At 39.2% G+C, this 19953-nt stretch overlaps 1 protein-coding gene across 8 annotated transcripts in view; it reads left to right on the forward strand.

The window, feature by feature from the left end:
• Positions 1–19953, forward strand: part of EXOC2 (exocyst complex component 2) — a 200575-nt gene that overhangs the window by 87292 nt on the left and 93330 nt on the right. For all 8 annotated transcript variants that reach the window (XM_055264364.2, XM_063633017.1, XM_055264365.2 and 5 more), the window contains exons 8-11: positions 2025–2170; positions 2308–2389; positions 3168–3270; positions 8899–9017. In XM_055264364.2, coding sequence (XP_055120339.1) covers positions 2025–2170; positions 2308–2389; positions 3168–3270; positions 8899–9017 — 450 coding nt within the window. The remainder of the gene's footprint in view (positions 1–2024; positions 2171–2307; positions 2390–3167; positions 3271–8898; positions 9018–19953) is intronic.

Below are 19953 nucleotides of genomic sequence, written 5' to 3' on the forward strand. Positions count from 1 at the left end.
CACGGGGTGTTCTTGGTGTGAGAATGCGTGTGGATTCATACATGGGGATTTTTATGGGATGACCTTTGTTGATGCCTTCCTGGTGGCGTTATCTGTGACATCAGCCTCACATATGAAGAGCACCCCTTTTCTTTAATAGTTTTGTTTTCTTATTAGTAGCCCTAGAGAAGAAAGACATAAAATGCATTTTGTGAGCTACTGGTGATTTTTATCTCTTTGCACAAATCTTGGTTTCACTGCCCTCATGTATTTTATTACTGAACATATTATCTAATAATCAGAGTTAGGAACTTCAGTTTTATTGTGAATACAATAAAATTTACAACAGAACAATAATTTATAGACAGAAGTGATCTCTAAATTAAAAATTATAATCTCATAACTTATAATTTCTCAGTATTCACATAAAATTCTCAACATATAAGTACATATATTTTGGCATAAATAAACATAATTTTATAGTTTATAATTCCTGCATATAAATTTTTCTCTATGTCTCTATTTTATTTAATTATAAGTGGGTTTTCTTCCTGTACCTGTTTTCATACTTTTTAGAGGAGTTAAAATTATTAGTTGATAATATTTTATGACTTTAAAAATAAGATGAGAAAAATCTAATTTTGAACTCATACTTTTTGCCCCAAATTTCATTATACTAAAAACTAATAAAAAATGTAAAAAAACAGTGCTTGGTGATTTAACATCCAAACCTAACATACAAGTAATTAACCTTTTAAAAAGATTTAGTCTTCTTTACATATCTATTCATTTATGAGCCTCAATTCTTGAAATTTATATTTTTTAAGTGATAAATACTTTAAAATAATTTTCTTTGATGACCAGAAGTTTTAACTCTAATCAGATTTCAAATACTAATTTAGCCTCCATTATGTGGTTTGGTGGCAAGAAGGAAATATATTTTTTCTCATCTTATAATAGAAATGTAGAATTCTACGTTAAAAAGCATGTGGTGAAAACAGTTATCTTGACAAAACAAAGTTTTTATATCAGGCCTTTAAAATTTCAACAGAATTTAAACATTATTTAGATAAAACAATCATGTTACAAAGATGACTTTTAACAGGATCAGGCCACCCACAGTGTGCACTAGAGAATATTGCGTGCGAGCCACCCAGTGAGACTGAGGCAATGTTCTCATCTTTGCTTAAAGTATAGTCACTAGACCAGATAATGCAGAAACTTTTTACAAGCAGTGATCAAACAGCCGAAAACAGTTTATCTTTTTTCTCTCCTTTCGTTGTGGTTAATTAAAACTAATTCACAAGTTGCAAAATTTAAACTATTTTTGTACACAGCAAATTTTGCTTTAGATAAAGCAACTCTTTCACTACAGTGATTCATATAGTTTGGGGTCTTTTAGGTAAAAAAAAAAAAAACTTTGGAAATGTGCAGCTCATGTATACTTTTATAAGATTAGCTGATTTAAGAAATATGATGCTGCCTTCACATTTGTCATTTGTAAATTACTTACATAATTTTCTTTGCCTGCTATGTAGAGATAATTCTGCCAAGAAATAGAATTCGTTTTAAATATTTCTTTTGAGCAACTTTTCTGAAAATGATTTCCTTGTTTTGTTTATTATCCCATATGTAGATATTGAGTCCACAGAATTTAGCTAATGTACATGTGTATGCACACACATGCATATGTGTGTGTTTTACCCTATTGTATGAAGGTCTGAAATAACCTAAGGGCCCGTAATTGCTACAAAATTTAGAAGAGTAATGAAAATAAATGTAGGTTCACATTAGAGAATTTATTTGGGCATGGTAAATATGGTTGTTTTTATATTGGATACCATTCTTAACATATGAAAAGACTTAGGCAAAGTGGAAATTTTATTTTAGCAAAACCATAAAAGATCCCCTAACCTGAAAAAGTCTGTTGAGTTTTAATGTAAAACTGCAATAGCAGTCTTAACATTTTGTTTCTAGTGCCCAGTTACACATTTTCTGATTAAAATCAGCTTTCATCTAAGTTTCCTTTCCTCCTTTTAAAACAGGAGCAAGTAACACTGCGGACACATTGTTTCAAGAAGTATTAGGTCGGAAGGACAAGGCAGATTCCACTAGAAATGCACTCAATGTGCTTCAGCGATTTAAGTTTCTTTTCAACCTTCCTCTAAATATTGAAAGGAATATTCAAAAGGTAGAGTACGTATTTATTTATGTACATATGGTTATAGATGCCATAAATTTTTAAGATTTTTAAGATGTTTTTTATATTAACCAAATGTCTTCATTTTGCTTTACTGACAGTTTTCAAAATGTTTCTTTATTTTAAAGGGTGATTATGATGTGGTTATTAATGATTATGAAAAGGCCAAGTCACTTTTTGGGAAAACAGAGGTGCAAGTTTTCAAGAAATGTAAGATTCATTTATTACTTTTAGATCTTCTCCTTTCCTTTTATAGGAAGAATGTGGAATGTGTTCTGCAAAGAATGTTATATGAGTTTTAGTTTTTGTTTATATGAGGCTCTCTTTAAAACGTAAAACAATTACTTCAAAAATAACAGTATGACTTTTCTTATTTGATATGCAGTGAAAATGAGCAACCACGACCCTAGGTTGTTCGCCTGAGACATTCTCTGCCGTTTGCTAACCATCACGCTATTAAAAAGTCTTAGTTACTGGAAAGAATCAATGACAATTATTTTATAGAGATGGAAACCTACATTTTAATCTTCCCGTCTTCAGAGAGACCAATAGACTTATGAATTCTAACCTCATTTAAAGGAAACTCAACAACTTTTTAAATTATTTCTAATGCCAGAGTTACAGAAAAATATAAAAGTTTAAAATGCTCTTTGGTTTAAGCCTTATCCACCAGGAGAAATATCACAGGGCTTTATTAAATTTAAAAATGAAATCTGTAAGGACCCAGAAAACTAAATTTATTTTTTTACTGTGGTAAAATATACATGCAGTGAAATGTACAGACCTTACATGTTAGAGGTCAGTGAGTTTTGACAAATATATACACCCTTGTAACCTACACTGGAGATAGTGTTCTGATCACTCTGGACAGGACCCTGGTGCCTCTATCTTAGCCCTCACCTCACAAAAGCAACTACTGTTCTGCTTTTTGAAATTTGATTATAAATTTTCATTCGTAAATCTTGTGTATTCTTTTCTTTTTAAATAGATTATGCTGAAGTAGAAACAAGGATTGAAGCTTTAAGAGAATTACTTCTGGATAAATTGCTTGAGACACCATCAACCTTACATGACCAAAAACGTTACATAAGGTAAATCTTCTGCAAACATTTTGTTGAATCACATATATCTCTTTGGTACTGGTACTGTATGCATCATGTAACCCTTAAGGCTAACTTGAGGGACTTTAGGAGATTGATGAAATGGTGAAGGGGAAGACAAACAGCAGAAATTTAGGGTTATCTGGTGTAGGACATCGAAATTCTTTTGAATACGAATAGATTTGGGAGTATTTACGGAGTTACTCACTTTTTGAGAAAACTCTGCCATTTTCGGGAAAGGAAAAGTAGTCTCAACCTCTCCCTCCTGCTGAGCAAGGGGTACCTTGCCTAGTGGGATGGTGTGGGCACCCACATTCTGTGAAGGGGAGGCTCCCTGCATACCTTGCCTAGTGGGATGGTGTGGGCACCCACATTCTGTGAAGGGGAGGCTCCCTGCATACCTTGCCTAGTGGGATGGTGTGGGCACTCATATTCTGTGAAGGGGAGGCTCCCTGCATACTTGCCTAGTGGGATGGTGTGGGCACCCATATTCTGTGAAGGGGAGGCTCCCTGCATGGCTTAAAGCGGAATACTATCACACACTGGGTGGGAAATGCGTTATGCCACAAGAATGTGCTGCTGCTTAACAGTGGAGTAAGTTCTGGAAGGTTTTAGCCTTGAATAGCTTTCTGATTTCCAAGCCTTTATAGTGGTCAGTGAAAGAGAAATAAAGTCACTAAGCGAGCATACTTTTTAAAAAATTGCAGTAATATTGGGCCATGCACGGTGGCTCATGCCTGTAATCCCAGCACAGCACTTTGGGAGGCCAAGGCGGGTGGATCACTAGGTCAGGAGTTCGAGACCAGCCTGACCAACGTGGTGAAACCCCATCTCTACTAAAAATACAAAAATCAGCCGGGCATGGTGATGCACGCCTGTAGTCCCAGCTACTCAGGAGGCTGAGGCAGGAGAATCGCTTGAACCCGGGAGGCAGAGGTTGCAGTGAACCAAGATCTCACGCCACTGCACTCTAGCCTGGGCAACAGAGTGAGACTCCGTCTCAAAAAAAAAAAAAAAAAAATTACAGTACTATTAAGAGAGGTGAATTTCACAGGATATGAAGAGAAGGCCTTAGAGAGAAACAGTATCACATAATGGGAACTAGCTGTTAACCTTGGGCAACCGACTTGAGTTCTGTTTTTCAGTTTCATCATCTGTGAAATGGGCATGGCAATCAAATCTGCATCTCAGGATACTTGCAGAGATAATCAGAAATACATTTAAGGATTTAATACCTCACCTGGCACATAAAAAGTAGTCAGTAAATTTTATATACATGTAGTTTATGTCAGGATTTGGAGATGAAGCATATAAATTTTAAGTTTTTTATATCTGTGATTAAAAATATTAACTTCATTTTCTGCTAGGATTTTTTGAGTATGGCCTTTGTTCTCAGCATAAGTTATTTTCCGAATTTAATGGTTTTTCCACTGAATTAGTGAAGTTTATTGAATAGTCAGTGGTTGTAAAATGATAGTAGACTATGTATTTATGGATTTAGCTGTGGTCCCCCTGTAACCTTTGAAAGTAATGTCTCAGGAACAGGCACAGCGGCCTAGACCTGTGATCCCAGCACTTTGGGAGGCCAAGGCAGAAGGATTGTTTGAGTCTAAGAGTTCAAGACTAGCCTGGGCAATATAGCAAAACCTGGTCTCTGCAAAAAAATCAAAAATTAGCCAGATGTGGGGATGCATGCCTGTAGTCCCAGCCACTCAGGAGGCTGAGGCAGTAGGATCTCTTGAGCCCAGGAGTTTGAGACTGCAGTGAGATGTGATCATACCACTGCACTCGAGCCTGGGTGACAGCAAGATCCTGTCTGAAAAGAAAAGACTGTCTTGGAAAGAGGGTCTGGCCTGAAAGCTGCTGTGTGTACAGGTGTCAACGGGGAAAAGATCCGCACCTGGACCTGTGTCCTGGTGATGAGGCGTACGGCGGGAGTATGAGCCGTCGTCACTGGCGGCACACTAGTATTGCCCAGGAGGAAGCAAGCAGAGGCACTGGCGGTGGGATGAAGCGAGGGCGCTGTGATTGCACGCGGCCACCCCTGCACGTGTGCAGCGTGCTCAGGCGCCGTGCAGGCCGTGTTCTACATGTCCTCTCTAGTCCTGATCACCACCATGAAAGGACGCTTGTGTGGTGCCCGTTGTACAGGTGAAAACACCGAAGCTTGCCCAGCACACACAGTGACTAGGGGGACAGGGTGCCTGTTTGGCTTCAGAGCCCACCCTTGTTTCTCCCTAAGCTGCCTCCATAAGAAAGAACATATATGGGGGATTTTACTGGTTTGTAGAATCCTAGAAATTTAAAGCTGGAAATAAACCACACATTAGTTATCCTACTGCTTTATTTTCTACCTAGAAAGCGACAGAGTTGCAGGGAGGTTGAGTGTCGTGTCCAGGACACGCAGCTGGGTAGCGTCAGACGTCCTGAGGCTGCTGTTTCCTGCCCCACTCCTTCACTGTGTGTGCTTTGTATATTTCTGGCCTGTTTACACTTGTTATGTTAAACTTGCCTATAGTAATATGTTAAATCTTGTTGAGTATACAAATTCTTTATGTTGTGGGTTACTACCATCTATATGGATAACTCATGTGCAGTTTTTATGAGTATGTAACTTACTGGATATCCTTTAAAAGGTGGTGGTGCCAAAAAAGATTCTTTTAAGGAGCCTTTTAACTACCATTTTTCCTGTCATCTTAAAGGCGAAAGAGCAAAAATATAAACAAGTCAACGATAGTTTATCTATTTTTTAATGATTATTTTGTTTATGATGCTTTGAGAAAATACTGAGCCATTGTTACCTTTTTAAATTAAATTTTTAGTCACTAAGAAATAGAAAAATAAGATCAGAACCAGGTCAAATATCTGTTGGACTTTGAAATTTATGAACATCAAGTAGGAATAGAGACAGCTTTATCATGAGCAAAAATGTGTTAGTTTCCTTCCATAGTCCAGATTGTGCATGGTAGAAGGGAAAATCAGATTACCACTATATTGTCTTACTGTTGTTCACAATTTTTCTAGTATCGTTCACTATTTTGTCTGATTTAAACCTTCCCAATTCTTCTCCCTCTCCTTATTTCTGTCTTGATGTTGGCAGGAAGCAAAGCTCTGCATATTCCTTTCCACAGCAGTGTGGTCTTACCCCTGGTAGCTGTGAGAAGATCATGTCAGAATATGACTAAAAACTTCCTTTGTTCTTAAATTTTAAAATACTGAGCCTGTGTTCATCATAATTAACATTCTTTACATTGCTTTTTAATCTAAAAAGCCTTTTTAAAAAGTGTTCTTAATATGCAGTTTTAAAAGAAACGGCAATAACATGTATCGTTCTAAACAAAGAGCTTTGAAATGTAACTACTTATTTTTAGCTGCATACTAAAAGGAAATAAGAAACTTATTTGAAGAGCCTAGCACAAGTTGTCATACTTTTGAACTGAGTCTAGAATTTCTAAGAGAACAACTTTATCTTGCTTTGTAAAACTCTTATAAACTCCTTTACTTTAATACCCGTTAATAGAAAAAGTCTTTTGTTACTAGGTTTTGCAAGGACATGGTCAACGTTTTAAAGAGACGTATAGTGTGAAAAGTTACTAAGCAAAGCTTATTGTTTCCTCTTGCTGTACTCCTGGAGAAAGAACCCTTGTACTGAACTGTCTGCATTTCTATTCAGTAATTTAAACATTAAAAGGAACACCGTCCCTAAAAGAGTATCTCTTTATTTTACTACTAACACCAAATCTGAGGGCTACGTGAGTGAAAGTGTTAGGAGAAAGCGTTGCAGAGGTGTTTGGAGGCAAAACAAGCCTGTTTAGGGAGAGTGCCGAAATGCATCATCCCCAGCGAGAAAGCACAGAATCACGTTCTTTGGGAAGAAAGACACAGTGTACTATTTGTTATATTTATCGTTCAGGTAATAAAAGAAGAAAGCCTTGTGTGAGACAAAGAATCAGACTGCATTTTGGAATCTGAAATGAATCCCCTGTGCCAAGCTAAATGTAACTTGTTAGATTGTAGTTTTCTTCTCAGGATACTATTCTCATTTAGGATGAGTGCTGGTGACTTCTTAATCTGAGTAAAGCTCTTCTTTCTAATTGACCTGCCACTTTCTCAGCACAGAGACACATCCTGTTTGCAACCTGTAGGTGGTCACAAGGAGGAGGAGATAGCAGCTCTCGGCCACCTCTGGGCAGCCTGAGTGTGGCCCCTCTGCAGATGCCTGGATATCCGGCTCTCCACAGCACCCAGTCCCTCCCCGTCAGCTGGGAATGTCAATGTTCTCAGCATTTTATTTGTTGCTAACATATTACAAAGTGGATTTGTTTCTCCTCTGATTGGCTGCTGATTGAGATACCTGAGTAACACACACTCACTACTGGAGGAATGGGCTGGAAGCATGGGTGCACCCCTGAGGGATTGAGGTCTGGCCCAAGGTCAGCCTGGAGCCATTGATGATGATTTACCACTGAACAAAAACCTCTAACCCAGAGACAAAGAATGGCATATGGCTTAACAACAGTTTTAAGACAATAAATTCATCTGGACGTGCTTTTAGAGTTGATTTAATTGGATTTAGCTTGCTGTATTTATATATTTTGTGAGGGCTGAGGGCCAAATCTTAAATAATATTTGACAGAAATTTTTCTATGGAAATATATTTAAATGGTCTCTATGGATTTGGGTGTTTTATAGACAAAGACTTGATATATTTTAAGAATATTTAGAAACTAAGAAAAACACCGAACTATACTATATTTTCTAGAGAAATATTTTCTCAGGCGTGAGTGTAGACTTTAGAGGTGAGTGTTGTCACCAAATCTCTTCACAGTTGGGTTAGCCCTTATTTAACTAGTTTTAGAAAGCGGTGCCATACTGCCATCTCGTGGCCATATTTCATATCAGAAAGGAATTAAAAAACATCTGAAATTTTAAAAATATTTGCCCAGTATCTGCTGGCTCCCACCTGTGTCTAATATAATGACTCTGAACTAAATAGAAAAACTCTCTGAACTAAATATAAATATAAAGAAAAATGCTCATCAAGTAGATAGGATCACTGCAAATTGTCCTTGTCTTTTTACAAAGAGCTATTTTTAATAGTTTTATCATTTATATGAAAAAATTTTAAAGCTCTGCTGTTCATTTTTTTATTTTTTGTTTGCTTGTTTGTTCGTTTGTTTGGAGATGGCGTCTTGCTCTGTTGCCCAGGCTGCAGTGCAGTGGTGAGATCTTAGCTCACTGCAACCTCTGCCTCTCGGGTTCAAGTGATTCTCCTGCCTCAGCTGCCCGAGTAGCTGGGATTACAGGCTTGCACCAACACACTTGGCTAATTTTTGTATTTTTTAGCAGCGACGGGGTTTCAGCACGTTGGCCAGGCTGGTCTCGAACTCCTGACCTCAGGTGATCCACCCACCTCAGCCTCCCAAAGTGCTGGGATTACAGGCAGGATCCATCTCACCTAGCCAAGAAATTCGAATATGTTTCATTGAGAACTAAATATTAAAGATTAATATTTGACAGGGGACAAGACTAATTGATAAAATTTAACCTTTAAAAAGTAATGATTTTAAAATATGCCAGCATTTCCCTTTGGCCTCAACCTTGGACTTGCTTTTTCAGGTACCTGTCTGACCTTCATGCCCCTGGTGACCCTGCTTGGCAATGCATTGGAGCCCAACACAAGTGGATCCTTCAGCTCATGCACAGTTGCAAAGAGGGCTACGTGAAAGATCTGAAAGGCAAGGATGTCTCTTCCAATGTGTTATGTGATTCCTTCATGTCATTTTGATACATTTGGGGAATGTTTAATGATGAAGGCACTGACTACCTAATTTACTTGGTATCTCTTATTATTGTCTTTTGCTTGTTTTGTGGTTTTTTTGGCCACTGGTTAGCATTGTACTAATGAAAAGGGACAACTCTTATCATGTCTGTTTTTGCGGTTGGTGGACAGTGTTGACGTTTCGGGGCAGGCAGCGTGATGCCGAGGAGGTGACATTGGTCTTTGGTAACTATCGGTCTGCACATCGTCTCATCAGGTGTATGTTGAGTCCTGCTCTGTACCAGGCACTGCACCCATCGCTAGCAAGACATAGCCGCTGCCTCCCAGAGTTACCGCTAGAGGAAGGAAAAGCCACTAAACATGTAACTAACCAAATAAAATGCTGGGACAGGTGATGAAAAGAAAAAAGAACATCAGGATGTTCCAGAAGGGAGTAACTGAGGAGAATGCTTTAGATGGCTGGTGTGGGAATGTCTCAGAGAGCCTCCATATTAGAACTGGAAAGATGAAAGGTCGCTTACTAGCCACCTCAGCTGTGTGGAGGCCCTGAGGGAAGCTGGAGGAGAGAAGTCAAAGGTCTGTTTGCATGCAGGTGTATTGGCTTTTGTTTGTATACTGTCATTTGAAGAATATTGAGTATATCGAATGCCTGCTGTGCTCCAGACACTGTTGGGTGCTAAAGTCACAGTAGTCAGGACAGCAGACAAGGGCCTGGCTCAAGCAAGCTCACAAAATAGCAGGTTAGACAGGTAGCCAGCCAGCTGTTAGAATATTATGTGCTGTTTCCTATGACTGGGGAAATTCTGAGTGACATTGGAGTGCTTAGGAGTAGCCTCTGATCCAGAGTTTTGAGGTCAGGGGAGGGAGTGACATTCTGAGAGCTGAAGGAAGTGACATCTCTTTTGAGATCAGAAGGGTATCTGTACTTGCCAGTTGAAATAGGGGAGGAAAGCACTTAAGACTGTTCCAGGAAGGGAGAATGTGCACAGGTTACAAGCACGAGAAGGCCTCTGAACCCTGTGTGGCTGGAGCTTAGAGGGTGGAGGTGCAGTGAAGAGATGAACTTTCTTGGGTGGAGGTGCGATGAAGAGGCGAACTTTCTTGGCCGCTATGACAGGTTTGGACTTCACCCAGCGTGCGATGGGGAGTCGCTGACGGATTTTAAGCGGAGGTCTGTGGATTGGGGGAAGACAAGCTCAGACTTACTTTTGAAAAGATGATGCCCATAGTGGGTGGATGAGAGGGAGCAAGCCCAGAGCAGTGAAGCTGGTGAGGAGACAGGCACCCCACCTGATGTGGAGGCGGTGGGAATGTGAAGAGGAGCATGGACTCCAGGGCTATTCAGGAATAGAATTGATAGGGCTGGATGATGGATAAATGAAGAGGAGGAAGGGATGAGCGGTGACTTCCAGATGGCTGACTGGCAGCTAGTTAGGGTGATGGTGCCATTGAATTAGGGAACGTAGGGGAAAAAAGTGATTCCGCCTCTTTGTTTGGACAGCTTGACTTGGGGTTGCCTGACATGTAAGTAGAGATAGAAGTAGTTGGATTTAGAGACTGAGAAATTTGAGCATGGTGGGCATACAGGTAGTCCCTTGGAACTCGTGCATTTACCCAAGAAGATGAAAAAAGAAGCAAACCCAGGAAAGAGTCCTGACAAGTGATGTTTTAGGGGCTGGTAGAAGAAGAGAAGCCTGCAAAGGAAACGAAGAAGGGGTGGTCATGGCGGGAGGAAAACACGGAAGGGAGTGGTCAGCACAATCTCCAAGATGAAGCAGAAGATAAAAGAGAAATGTCCTTATGATTGCTCTTACGCTGTTGGCGGTGACTGTGGCAAAGGCAGGGTCAGTTACTAGCCTGAGCCCCTAACTGGATGACATGAAAAGGAGGAATGGCCGTCATCAGTCCCTGGGAGGATCAGGAGCTGTAACAGGAGAGCAATCTTGGTAGAGAAGGAAGTACAACGGAGAGGTCACCGTTGTTTCTTTCTAGCATAGTTTTGTCATGAATTAGTTGGCTTGGGTTTGAGTACTTTCCAGCTCTGATTCCATTTTTTTCTATGCTTGATATTTAAGAAAACCCAAGTATCTCTGCTGAAGCCATGTCAACATCCCCATTAATGTCATTAATTATTTTATATTTTTAGCAAGTGAAAATGACAGCAAATGTTACACACAGTCTGCAGTCTTTGGGAATATTTAGAAAGCCTTACATATTTATTGCTCTGTTGATTCAACTAATAATTTTTGAGTCTACTCTGTTCGGCAGAGCTCTCAACCTTAAGGGCCCATCAGAGTCCACTGGGGTTTTTTTTTTTTTTTTTTTTTTTTTTTCGAGGCAGAGTCTCACTTTGTTGCCCAGGCTGGAGTGCAGTGGCACGATCCAGCTCACTGCAAGCTCCGCCTCCTGGGTTCACGCCATTCTCCTGCCTCAGCCTCCCGAGTAGCTGGGACTACAGGCGCCCGCTACCACGCCCAGCTAATTTTTTTGTATTTTTAGTAGAGACGGGGTTTCACCGTGTTAGCCAGGATGGTCTTGATCTCCTGACCTCGTGATCCACCCGCCTTGGCCTCCCAAAGTGCTGGGATTACAAGCGTGAGCCACCACACGTCCACTGGGGCTTTTTATTTATTTAGTTAGTTAGTTAGTTAGTTTTTTTTTTTTTTTTTTTTTTCCACTGGGGCTTTTTAACAACCAGTTATCAATTCTTGGCCTTACCCCATCCCTCCGTGCCGAGCACATTCTAATCTCTGTGGCTGGTGTCCAGGCGTAGGCATTTTCAAGCTCCTGGGCGATTCAGGTGCAGCCAGGGCTGATCACCAGGGTGCTGGGTGCTGTGCCAAGAGCAGGAAGTGCAGTGCGAGCTGGCCTCTTGGAGCTTGTGGTCTAGTGAGAAACACACCATCTAAAAAATCACGTAGGCATGTATTCAGTTGAAATAGTGAAAAGTGTGAGGAAGTAGGGAGTACAAAATTGTATGAAAATGTATGGTAGGAGGGTGCAGTCTGGTCGAGGGGAAGTCCAGGGAAGTTTCCTAGAGGAGGTGAAATCTCAGTTGAACCTAAACAATGACAGTCAGTTCTCTGGATCGGCATTGAGAAGCGTTCTAGACACTGTGCAGGTGGGATCAGGATTGAGAAGCATTCCAGACGCTGTGCAGGTGCTCCACAAATGTCACTGCCCTCCAGCAAAGGTGGTGATGAATGCAATCACCATATTCACTGGATACAGATAGGATATGTGGTCTGACCAAGGATTTTCCTACTTAATACTTTCAGGAAACAAACTGAATACCTAATTTGGTATGAAAATATTTGAATTTCTGGAATATGTGTGTAATTTATAAAGACAACATATGGACTTTTTGAAGTTGGAAAAATTCCAGAAAATTTCATCTATCTTGTCATATCTTTACCTCAAATATCTGATAACCAGTATTCCATCACCAAAGGTGTGAATCTTTCTCAAAGATAGAGGGAAATACACCGTCATCTTTCCTTCCCTGACATCTTAATTTATTGCTATATATATTCATTCTAAATTGCTTAAAATCTGTGTTTTGGAAAAAGAAAAGGTGACAGAAGCTTTCGTGTAACTCACTTACTCTGAGCAAGCTTGTTGTGCACCTTGTTCATCACTTAGGAAAGGATGGAAAGAATGTGCATGGAATAGGAGCAGTGCCTCAGGTTACTTTCATTACTTCATCTTTTCATTAGAAAGTGGAGGGCCGGTGCGGTGGCTCATGCCTGTAATCCCAACACTTTGGGAGGCCGAGGTGGGCGGATCACAAGGTCAGGAGTTCGAGACCAGCCTGGCCAACATAGTGAAACCCTGTCTCTACTAAAAATACAAAAATTAGCCAGGCATGGTGGCGCGTGCCTGTAGGCCCAGCGACTCAGGAGGCTGAGGCAAGAGAATCACTTGAACCCAGGAGGCAGAGGTTATGGTGAGCCAGGATCGCACCACTGCACTCCAGCCTGGGCAACAGAGCGAGACTCACTCCATCTCAAAAAAAAAAAAAAAGTGGAAACAATTCCTTACAACTCTTTGAACTTTACAGTTTTAATGACAATACAATATGAATGTCTTAAATTCACATTTTGTTTTTTCTTTTGACATTCAGAACACGCTTCACTGTCCCTCCGTCGTTGTCCGTAAACACTGCTAATCTAAATGTAGGTAATTCTAGCACAGGAGAGGCTTTTAACTGGAAAATTGGGGTGGTTTTTTGAACTTAGAAGCGATTTTCACTATTAAATTTTGGAAAATCCCACTTATATTTAAAAGCAGAAAGGATAATGTAACAATACCCCACGTGCTCACCCTGACTTCAGCAGTTACCAACTTATAGCCAATCTCATTTTATCAACTCATAGCCAGTCTTACCGGCTTCTCTCCCCTTCCTCACCCTGGATTATTCTAAAACAGATCACATCATTTTATCCATAATTAATTCAGTATGTAATTCTTAGAAATAACGATTCTTTTTAAAAACTGTAGCCAAAATACTATGACCATTACCTAAAATATGAAATACTCCAATTTCAAATTCAGAAAGTTTAATTTCTTCAGTATCTTTCTGCGTGCATCGATAGCATTGCCTGTGAGCTGATACTCGGTGCATAGGCAAATGATAAATGAAATGTGGCATAGACGCAGACAGGACGTTTCCTCGAATGGAAGGAGAATTCGCCATTAGTGAAATAGAGTGTGCTTTGGCCAGTTTGCACTTCGGCATTTTTCTGTATGTGATCATTTCTATATGTGTATATCACTGCACACATGTTAACTTTAATATACACATATCTACAGCCGGGTGTGCATACATGTTAACTTTAATACACACATATCTACGGCCAGGCGCAGTGGCTCATGCCTGTAATCCCAGCACTTTGGGAGGCCGAGGCGGGCGGATCATGAGGTCAGGAGATCGAGACCATCCTGGCTAACATGGTGAAACTCCGTCTCTACTAAAAATACAAAAAATTAGCCAGGCGTGGTGACAGGTGCCTGTAGTCCCAGCTCCTCGGGAGGCTGAGGCAGGAGAATGGCATGAACCTGGGAGGTGGAGCTTGCAGTGAGCTGAGAGCTCGCCACTGCACTCCAGCCTGGGTGACAGAGCGAGACTCCGTCTCAAAAAAAAAAAAAAAATACACATATCTACATTTACATCTACAGGTAATGTCATATCTATGTATGTGTATGTGTGCGTGTGTTTATATAAAATATTTGCCTTAATTTAAGTTTTCTGGGAATACACACAAATTTTCTTTTATGTGATCTACAACGGTTGTTGACGAGGGACCCTTGGTGGATATTTTATTATTGTCCTAATTATATATAACATAAATGTAAGGTAATATGGGGGAATGCCTACTGAATATTATTTGGAATTTCCTTTGAGCATCTTCTCATAATTGTGACATTGTAGATGTGGAAGAAATCTGGGAAACTGTCTAGTTTTGTGGATGCCTTTAGATCTATTTCGCATGTGACAAAGCTGTCTCAGAGAAGCCACGGGACAGACCCATGTCCTCCGTATCCTGAGTAAGGGTGGGACTAGTGGGTGTCCAGATCGCTCCCCCCTCACCTGATCATACTCCCTCCAGACCAGTGAGTTATGGAATAGGTAACTGAACACCTCCCTCTGAGTTACAGTGTTGGAGCAAATATTGCATCAAACAGGATTTCTCAATGTGATGTCAGAGCAGATGAGCATTCCTCTGGTAAGGGAAGCCTGGCTGGTATTTGGGGATTCATGAAGAGCTGCACCTGAAACTAGCCAAACTAGATGAAGTGCTTCTGGTCTTTATTACTTTCATGCTATTTTCCTATACATAGGTGAATTCTATTAAGGAAATTTTATGTAGACCTCATCACTCACTTCTAAAATTATATATGCAATGTAAATAAATGCTCTGAGAATGAGCAAGTGAAGAAAATGGAGGCGAGTGAGAGAGCATCCAGTCCCCTAGGAGGGATCCTGGGAAATGTAAGGCTGTCCCTGGGAAGGCCCGCAGTGCCCCCATCAGAGCGAAAGGAACTCATGGCACATACGTTGGATGTAAAGCTGCAGAGCCGGCAGCCTGCAGCTGATGCCGCCTCTCTCTTGACTCGAGTGTGTCTGGTTATTTTCTGATGCCCAGGGCTCGGTGACAGAGTACTTACTTGTTTGCTTGGCACCTGCTGTTTCCTTGAATTGATTATAGCTGTCCACTGAAGGCTAGAGCATTTGAAAACACAACTACTACAGTAAGAAATTGCTTAGAAATGATTTGCCGTAAAAGGACTGCCTACATTTTATCTGGTACTTTGTTATAAAGCTACATTGTTTTTATGCGGGTTTTCTCAGGAGCCTGCTTTTAAAATGAAAGCTTACTACATTCCAATTAAAGAAAACAAGTTTTAAGTAGTTCCTTTTTTATAATATCTGTACTTAGACTATTAACACTGTAAAATTGTTTAAGTAAATCCACCAGCAGAACAACAGATAAGAACAAGAAAAGCTTTGTGAAATGAAATGCAATTTTAAATGGATAGACTATAAATATTTCAAACAGAAAAATAATTATTGATGTCTTTTTAAAGTAAATGTGGTCTTTGTGCATGAATCTAAGAAATCTAACATATAAATATTTTTTTAAGTCTGCTTTTGTAAAGCAAAGACTTTTGCTTTTCACTTTGGTGGTTTGGGAAAAAAATGTTAATTGTATGTAGCCCTGTGGTATTCAGAGAAAATTTTATGAGCAAAGATGGTGATACATTTTCAGAGACAGCGGTCCTACATACAAAGCCACCTTTTTCCAAGAAAGATCCTTTTGTCGATGAAGCATTTGGCAGCGGAGTTTGCCGTTTGCCGTACGGTTGATACTTCTGTGAGTCCTGCATTAGATCCTTCTCTGGACTCGTTTTCGTAGTAATTATATACACTGGTGCTAGCAGATGGTGCCTTTCGGAGTGTAACACGAGGCCAGGACAGGAGCTTACCCTTGCACCTTACACACACCTGGTCCTTTACCCCCAAACGCTCCACAGGCCTCTTGCATCCTCTAACTCTGTAGCCCAAATATGATCATTTAGGTTTTTCTAAGGGTGAAAAAAGATGGGAAAAACAAGAGCAAAACTAAGGTTAATATTTTAAAAACTCATCTTGAAAGCTTTTAAATACTGTTGGAAGAGTTTATTTTGTTTTTCCAGCCTGAACAGGTTAACCATTTTGCTTCTCTTTCTCTATGTTCAAAGCAGCCTTGTGTTCCGAATTGTTATACATGTTAAACTTTTACTACCTTATAAGAAGTGTCACCCGTCTCTTAAAATTCCTGTGAAATAGGTCCAAAATTAGACTGAGTTTCAGAGGTTTCCTGCCAGGAAAAGCCTTTGGTTAACCCCCTACTGACATTCACAAACAGGATTTTTAAAGGTGGTCTTCAAAGGTGTTTTTTTTGTTGTTGTTCTGAATGTGAGTTAAAATATATGCTGGCTATGTCTGATAACTTAAGGGAGACGGCATCAGGCTACTCATAGAGTAAGTATTCCCTTTCAGAGATGTACTTAATTAGAACTTCTCAAAAGGACATAATTAGAATTAGGGTTCAGTAGGCAACATTTAGAACATAAGCCACACTGTTAAGTAAGCAATAAGTTCTTGAGAATAGCTGCAGAGCAGGAGAAAAGACATTTATACCTGGCTCAGGTTCTCTTTGAAAACAGAGATGACATGTTCCATCTAAGGGGTTTATTTTGAGTCATCACAGTGGTGGAGCTACTATAGAGAGAAAACTGAATAACAGGCTGTGCTAAATGTCTACCCTTTTAATAGTTTCTAACACTCACTAGAGTGTTAATTACTTGCTGAAAGAAATAAAAACATTTATGTTACTCCAAGAACCTTAAGATACACAAAGTCCACATTTTCAACACAAGCTCATAACATACATGCATAAATCGTATTATTACAATTTATGATTTTGAATTTACGTAGTATAATTAAACTGTTATATCTTGCTATTTAAAAAAATACAGTGAGGACCTTTATGTACATATTTTGTATCATTTTTAAAAATATTATTGGGGTTAATATTACATATAATTCTGGTATTACTGTAATGCAGGGTTAGGTAGACTTCCTGTATGCGAGATTAAATTACAGCCTCCATTAGGAAACCATTAGCAGATTCATTGGATTTTCTATGGAACCACGCAAATATTTTCATAGTTAAAAAGTCAGTATAAGTGTATTGTTGTATATATGCTAAATCTTTTAATAAAATTATAATTTTAATTAAGTTATAATGAGGTTGTACATTAGGAAGCTTCTTTTTTTATGGAGTTAAGTTTCTAGAGATTTAAAAAAATGTTTCTCTCCTGAATATTTATCACAGCATGAACCCAGGATGAGAGAGGTTGGTTTAAAAAAAGAAAAGGCACAACTGCAGCAAGTACAGATATGGGATGCTAGTTTCTTTCCATCTTCCCCTCCCTGCAGCTCAGCACTGGGGTGGTGCCTTTGTGACCTGTGTACAGCTGCCAGTGGGCTGACCTCCAGGGAAGGCTTCTGCTGTGCACTTGTTCGTTTGCATGCTGTGATGACAGAGTTTTTCAAAATTGTCTTTAGGAGATGAAATGCTTAGCGGAGTTTCATTTACCTGCTTTAAGATGTCTAAGCTATGCTATGTATGCAGTGCATATGCACACAGTGAGAAAGTAGATTCAGGAGAGGGAAGTGGAAGAAGAGTACCAGTTTATGATTGCAATCAAAATTATCTTCCCTCTGGCAAGCCAGTGGTCTGATTTTCCTTTTCCTTTTGTCACTTTTTCAGAGAAAGAAAAAAACCCAGGTGATATTTCATGTGCTACAACTTAGACTTGAAATGCATATCATTAGAAACGGTTACTGTTATTTGTGAATAGTATACATTTATATAAGCAGTTTTAATTATCAGAATGCAGATCAGCAAGTTTTTACATAATCATTTTACATAATGATTTGATTTAAAATCTAATTTGAAAGCAATTTATCCTCCATATTAAAATTAAGACTAATAATTAATACTTGTAATTATTAAGCAGTTTTTTTTTGAAGTCAGTAACCTGGGACTCGAGAATTTGATTTCTTTTGGAATAGCATAGCACTCATTTGTAGATCCCCATGTAGTAAAGTAACAGCTGTTGAATATCACAGGAAAAAGTTGGATTAAGGTCTCTTTTTTGTGTGTCTCCTGTTTTATAATAGATTCTATTCACCTTACAATGAATAATCTATCTTTTTTAGATCAGACAGGCCAAAAAGGCTATGTGAAAAGGACCTTTTCAATTTGTGATTGTAGCAGCTGGTTCTTTTCTGCTGCCCTGGCTTACTGTGCATCTGGAAGAAGACTTCTGGCAGCCGGAAGTCATTTCATGTCTAAACTTGTCCCCATCCTTCATAGAAAAAAATTTTGATGATTAATATCAAACACATATTGAATGCTAACTTTACTTGGTAATTTAAAAATACTGATTATTTCAAGTATTTTTTTTCTGTATTCTGTTATTTCATAATTCCTTTATTTATATGTTCTAAGCATTTTTCTGCATGTAAATCTATATGAAACTGCTAAAAGACATAGGACTTTAACAAAAGCATACATTTCATTTTGGTTATTCACTTATCCAGCTTACTTATTACAAATATATGATTCTTGCATAACTAGCCAATGGTAGCTAATAAATGCTTCTTCAAAGTTTATACCTGTAGTTTTGCTTTTAATTTACATTTCCTTTTGTGATCTCTTGCTTTGAATGATATTGAAATACACATCCAAAATGCTGCCTGGAGCCTGTGAAGGACAGTCCTGAGTGAGTGAGTTAACAGGGGCTTCTTAACTATGCCTCCCTTTGTTTAATTTGGATTAAATGATTCTCTTTAAGGAAATGCCTGTGTCAGAACTTTAAAAATGTTATATATGTACATATATATGTATATGTATACGTGTATAATCAGAAGATCAAAAAGCATTTTTATCTGTTGACACAGGTCTAATTCCTGAGGAATTTGTAACTCTGCCTTGATACGCGCCCCCCCCACCCCCACCCCCAGCTTTGGCGTTGAAATTCTTGTGTGTGGTGTACTTGAAAGGAATCCCATCCTGCCTGTGTCTGGGGAGGCTCCCGGCCCGTGTTTGGTCAACAAGCAACAGTGGGTGGTCGGGCTGCTGCGCAGGACAAGAGCCCGCTGTGCGCAGGAAAATGTGTTCAAAGGTGTTTAAGGGCCATGAGGAAGTCGGCCACCCTTCTGAGAGTCTGAGGCTGCAGATCAGTGTTCCCTACACTATTGTAGACTGTGAGAAAACTTGCTGTAGTAGGCATGAAGGATGAGAAAATACAGTAATCTTATTCACCTGGCTCCACATCTGCAGGCTTCCCTTAAGAAGGGTCTCTTCTGCCCTTTATGTAGTACAGAGTCTGTTAAAAAAAATACTCTCTAAAATCAGAAAGACTTGCACAGCTTTGAGTGGAAAGGATTTGACTGATAAGGTTTCCTACAGAATTCTAGGTATAATAAGCATTTTCTATAGAGTCTCGATTGTCAAAGATTGTTTACTTTCTTTTAGAAAAATAATAAATTTTAAATTTTTGATTATTTCTACACTTCCAGCGAAGTGACTAGGATTGTTTCATTAGTGTTCTGAAGAAAATTATTTCTGCAACTTCTGAAAACAAATTTTACAACTGTTTTTTCTCGTTAAAATTTCTAGAGATTTTTTTTCTAATTTTATGTTTGTTTATAATTTGTTAAATGTGTCTGCATACATAAAATTAGAAAAAGACTTTTGAGGATGTCGCAAGCATGTGTTACAGAAGCATTATTTAACTGGAACAATAAAATGCTACCTTTCGACTTCCAGTAGTTA

The sequence above is a fragment of the Symphalangus syndactylus genome, chromosome 23 (genome assembly GCF_028878055.3).
Source record: "Symphalangus syndactylus isolate Jambi chromosome 23, NHGRI_mSymSyn1-v2.1_pri, whole genome shotgun sequence".
Classification (NCBI taxonomy): Eukaryota; Metazoa; Chordata; class Mammalia; order Primates; family Hylobatidae; genus Symphalangus; species Symphalangus syndactylus.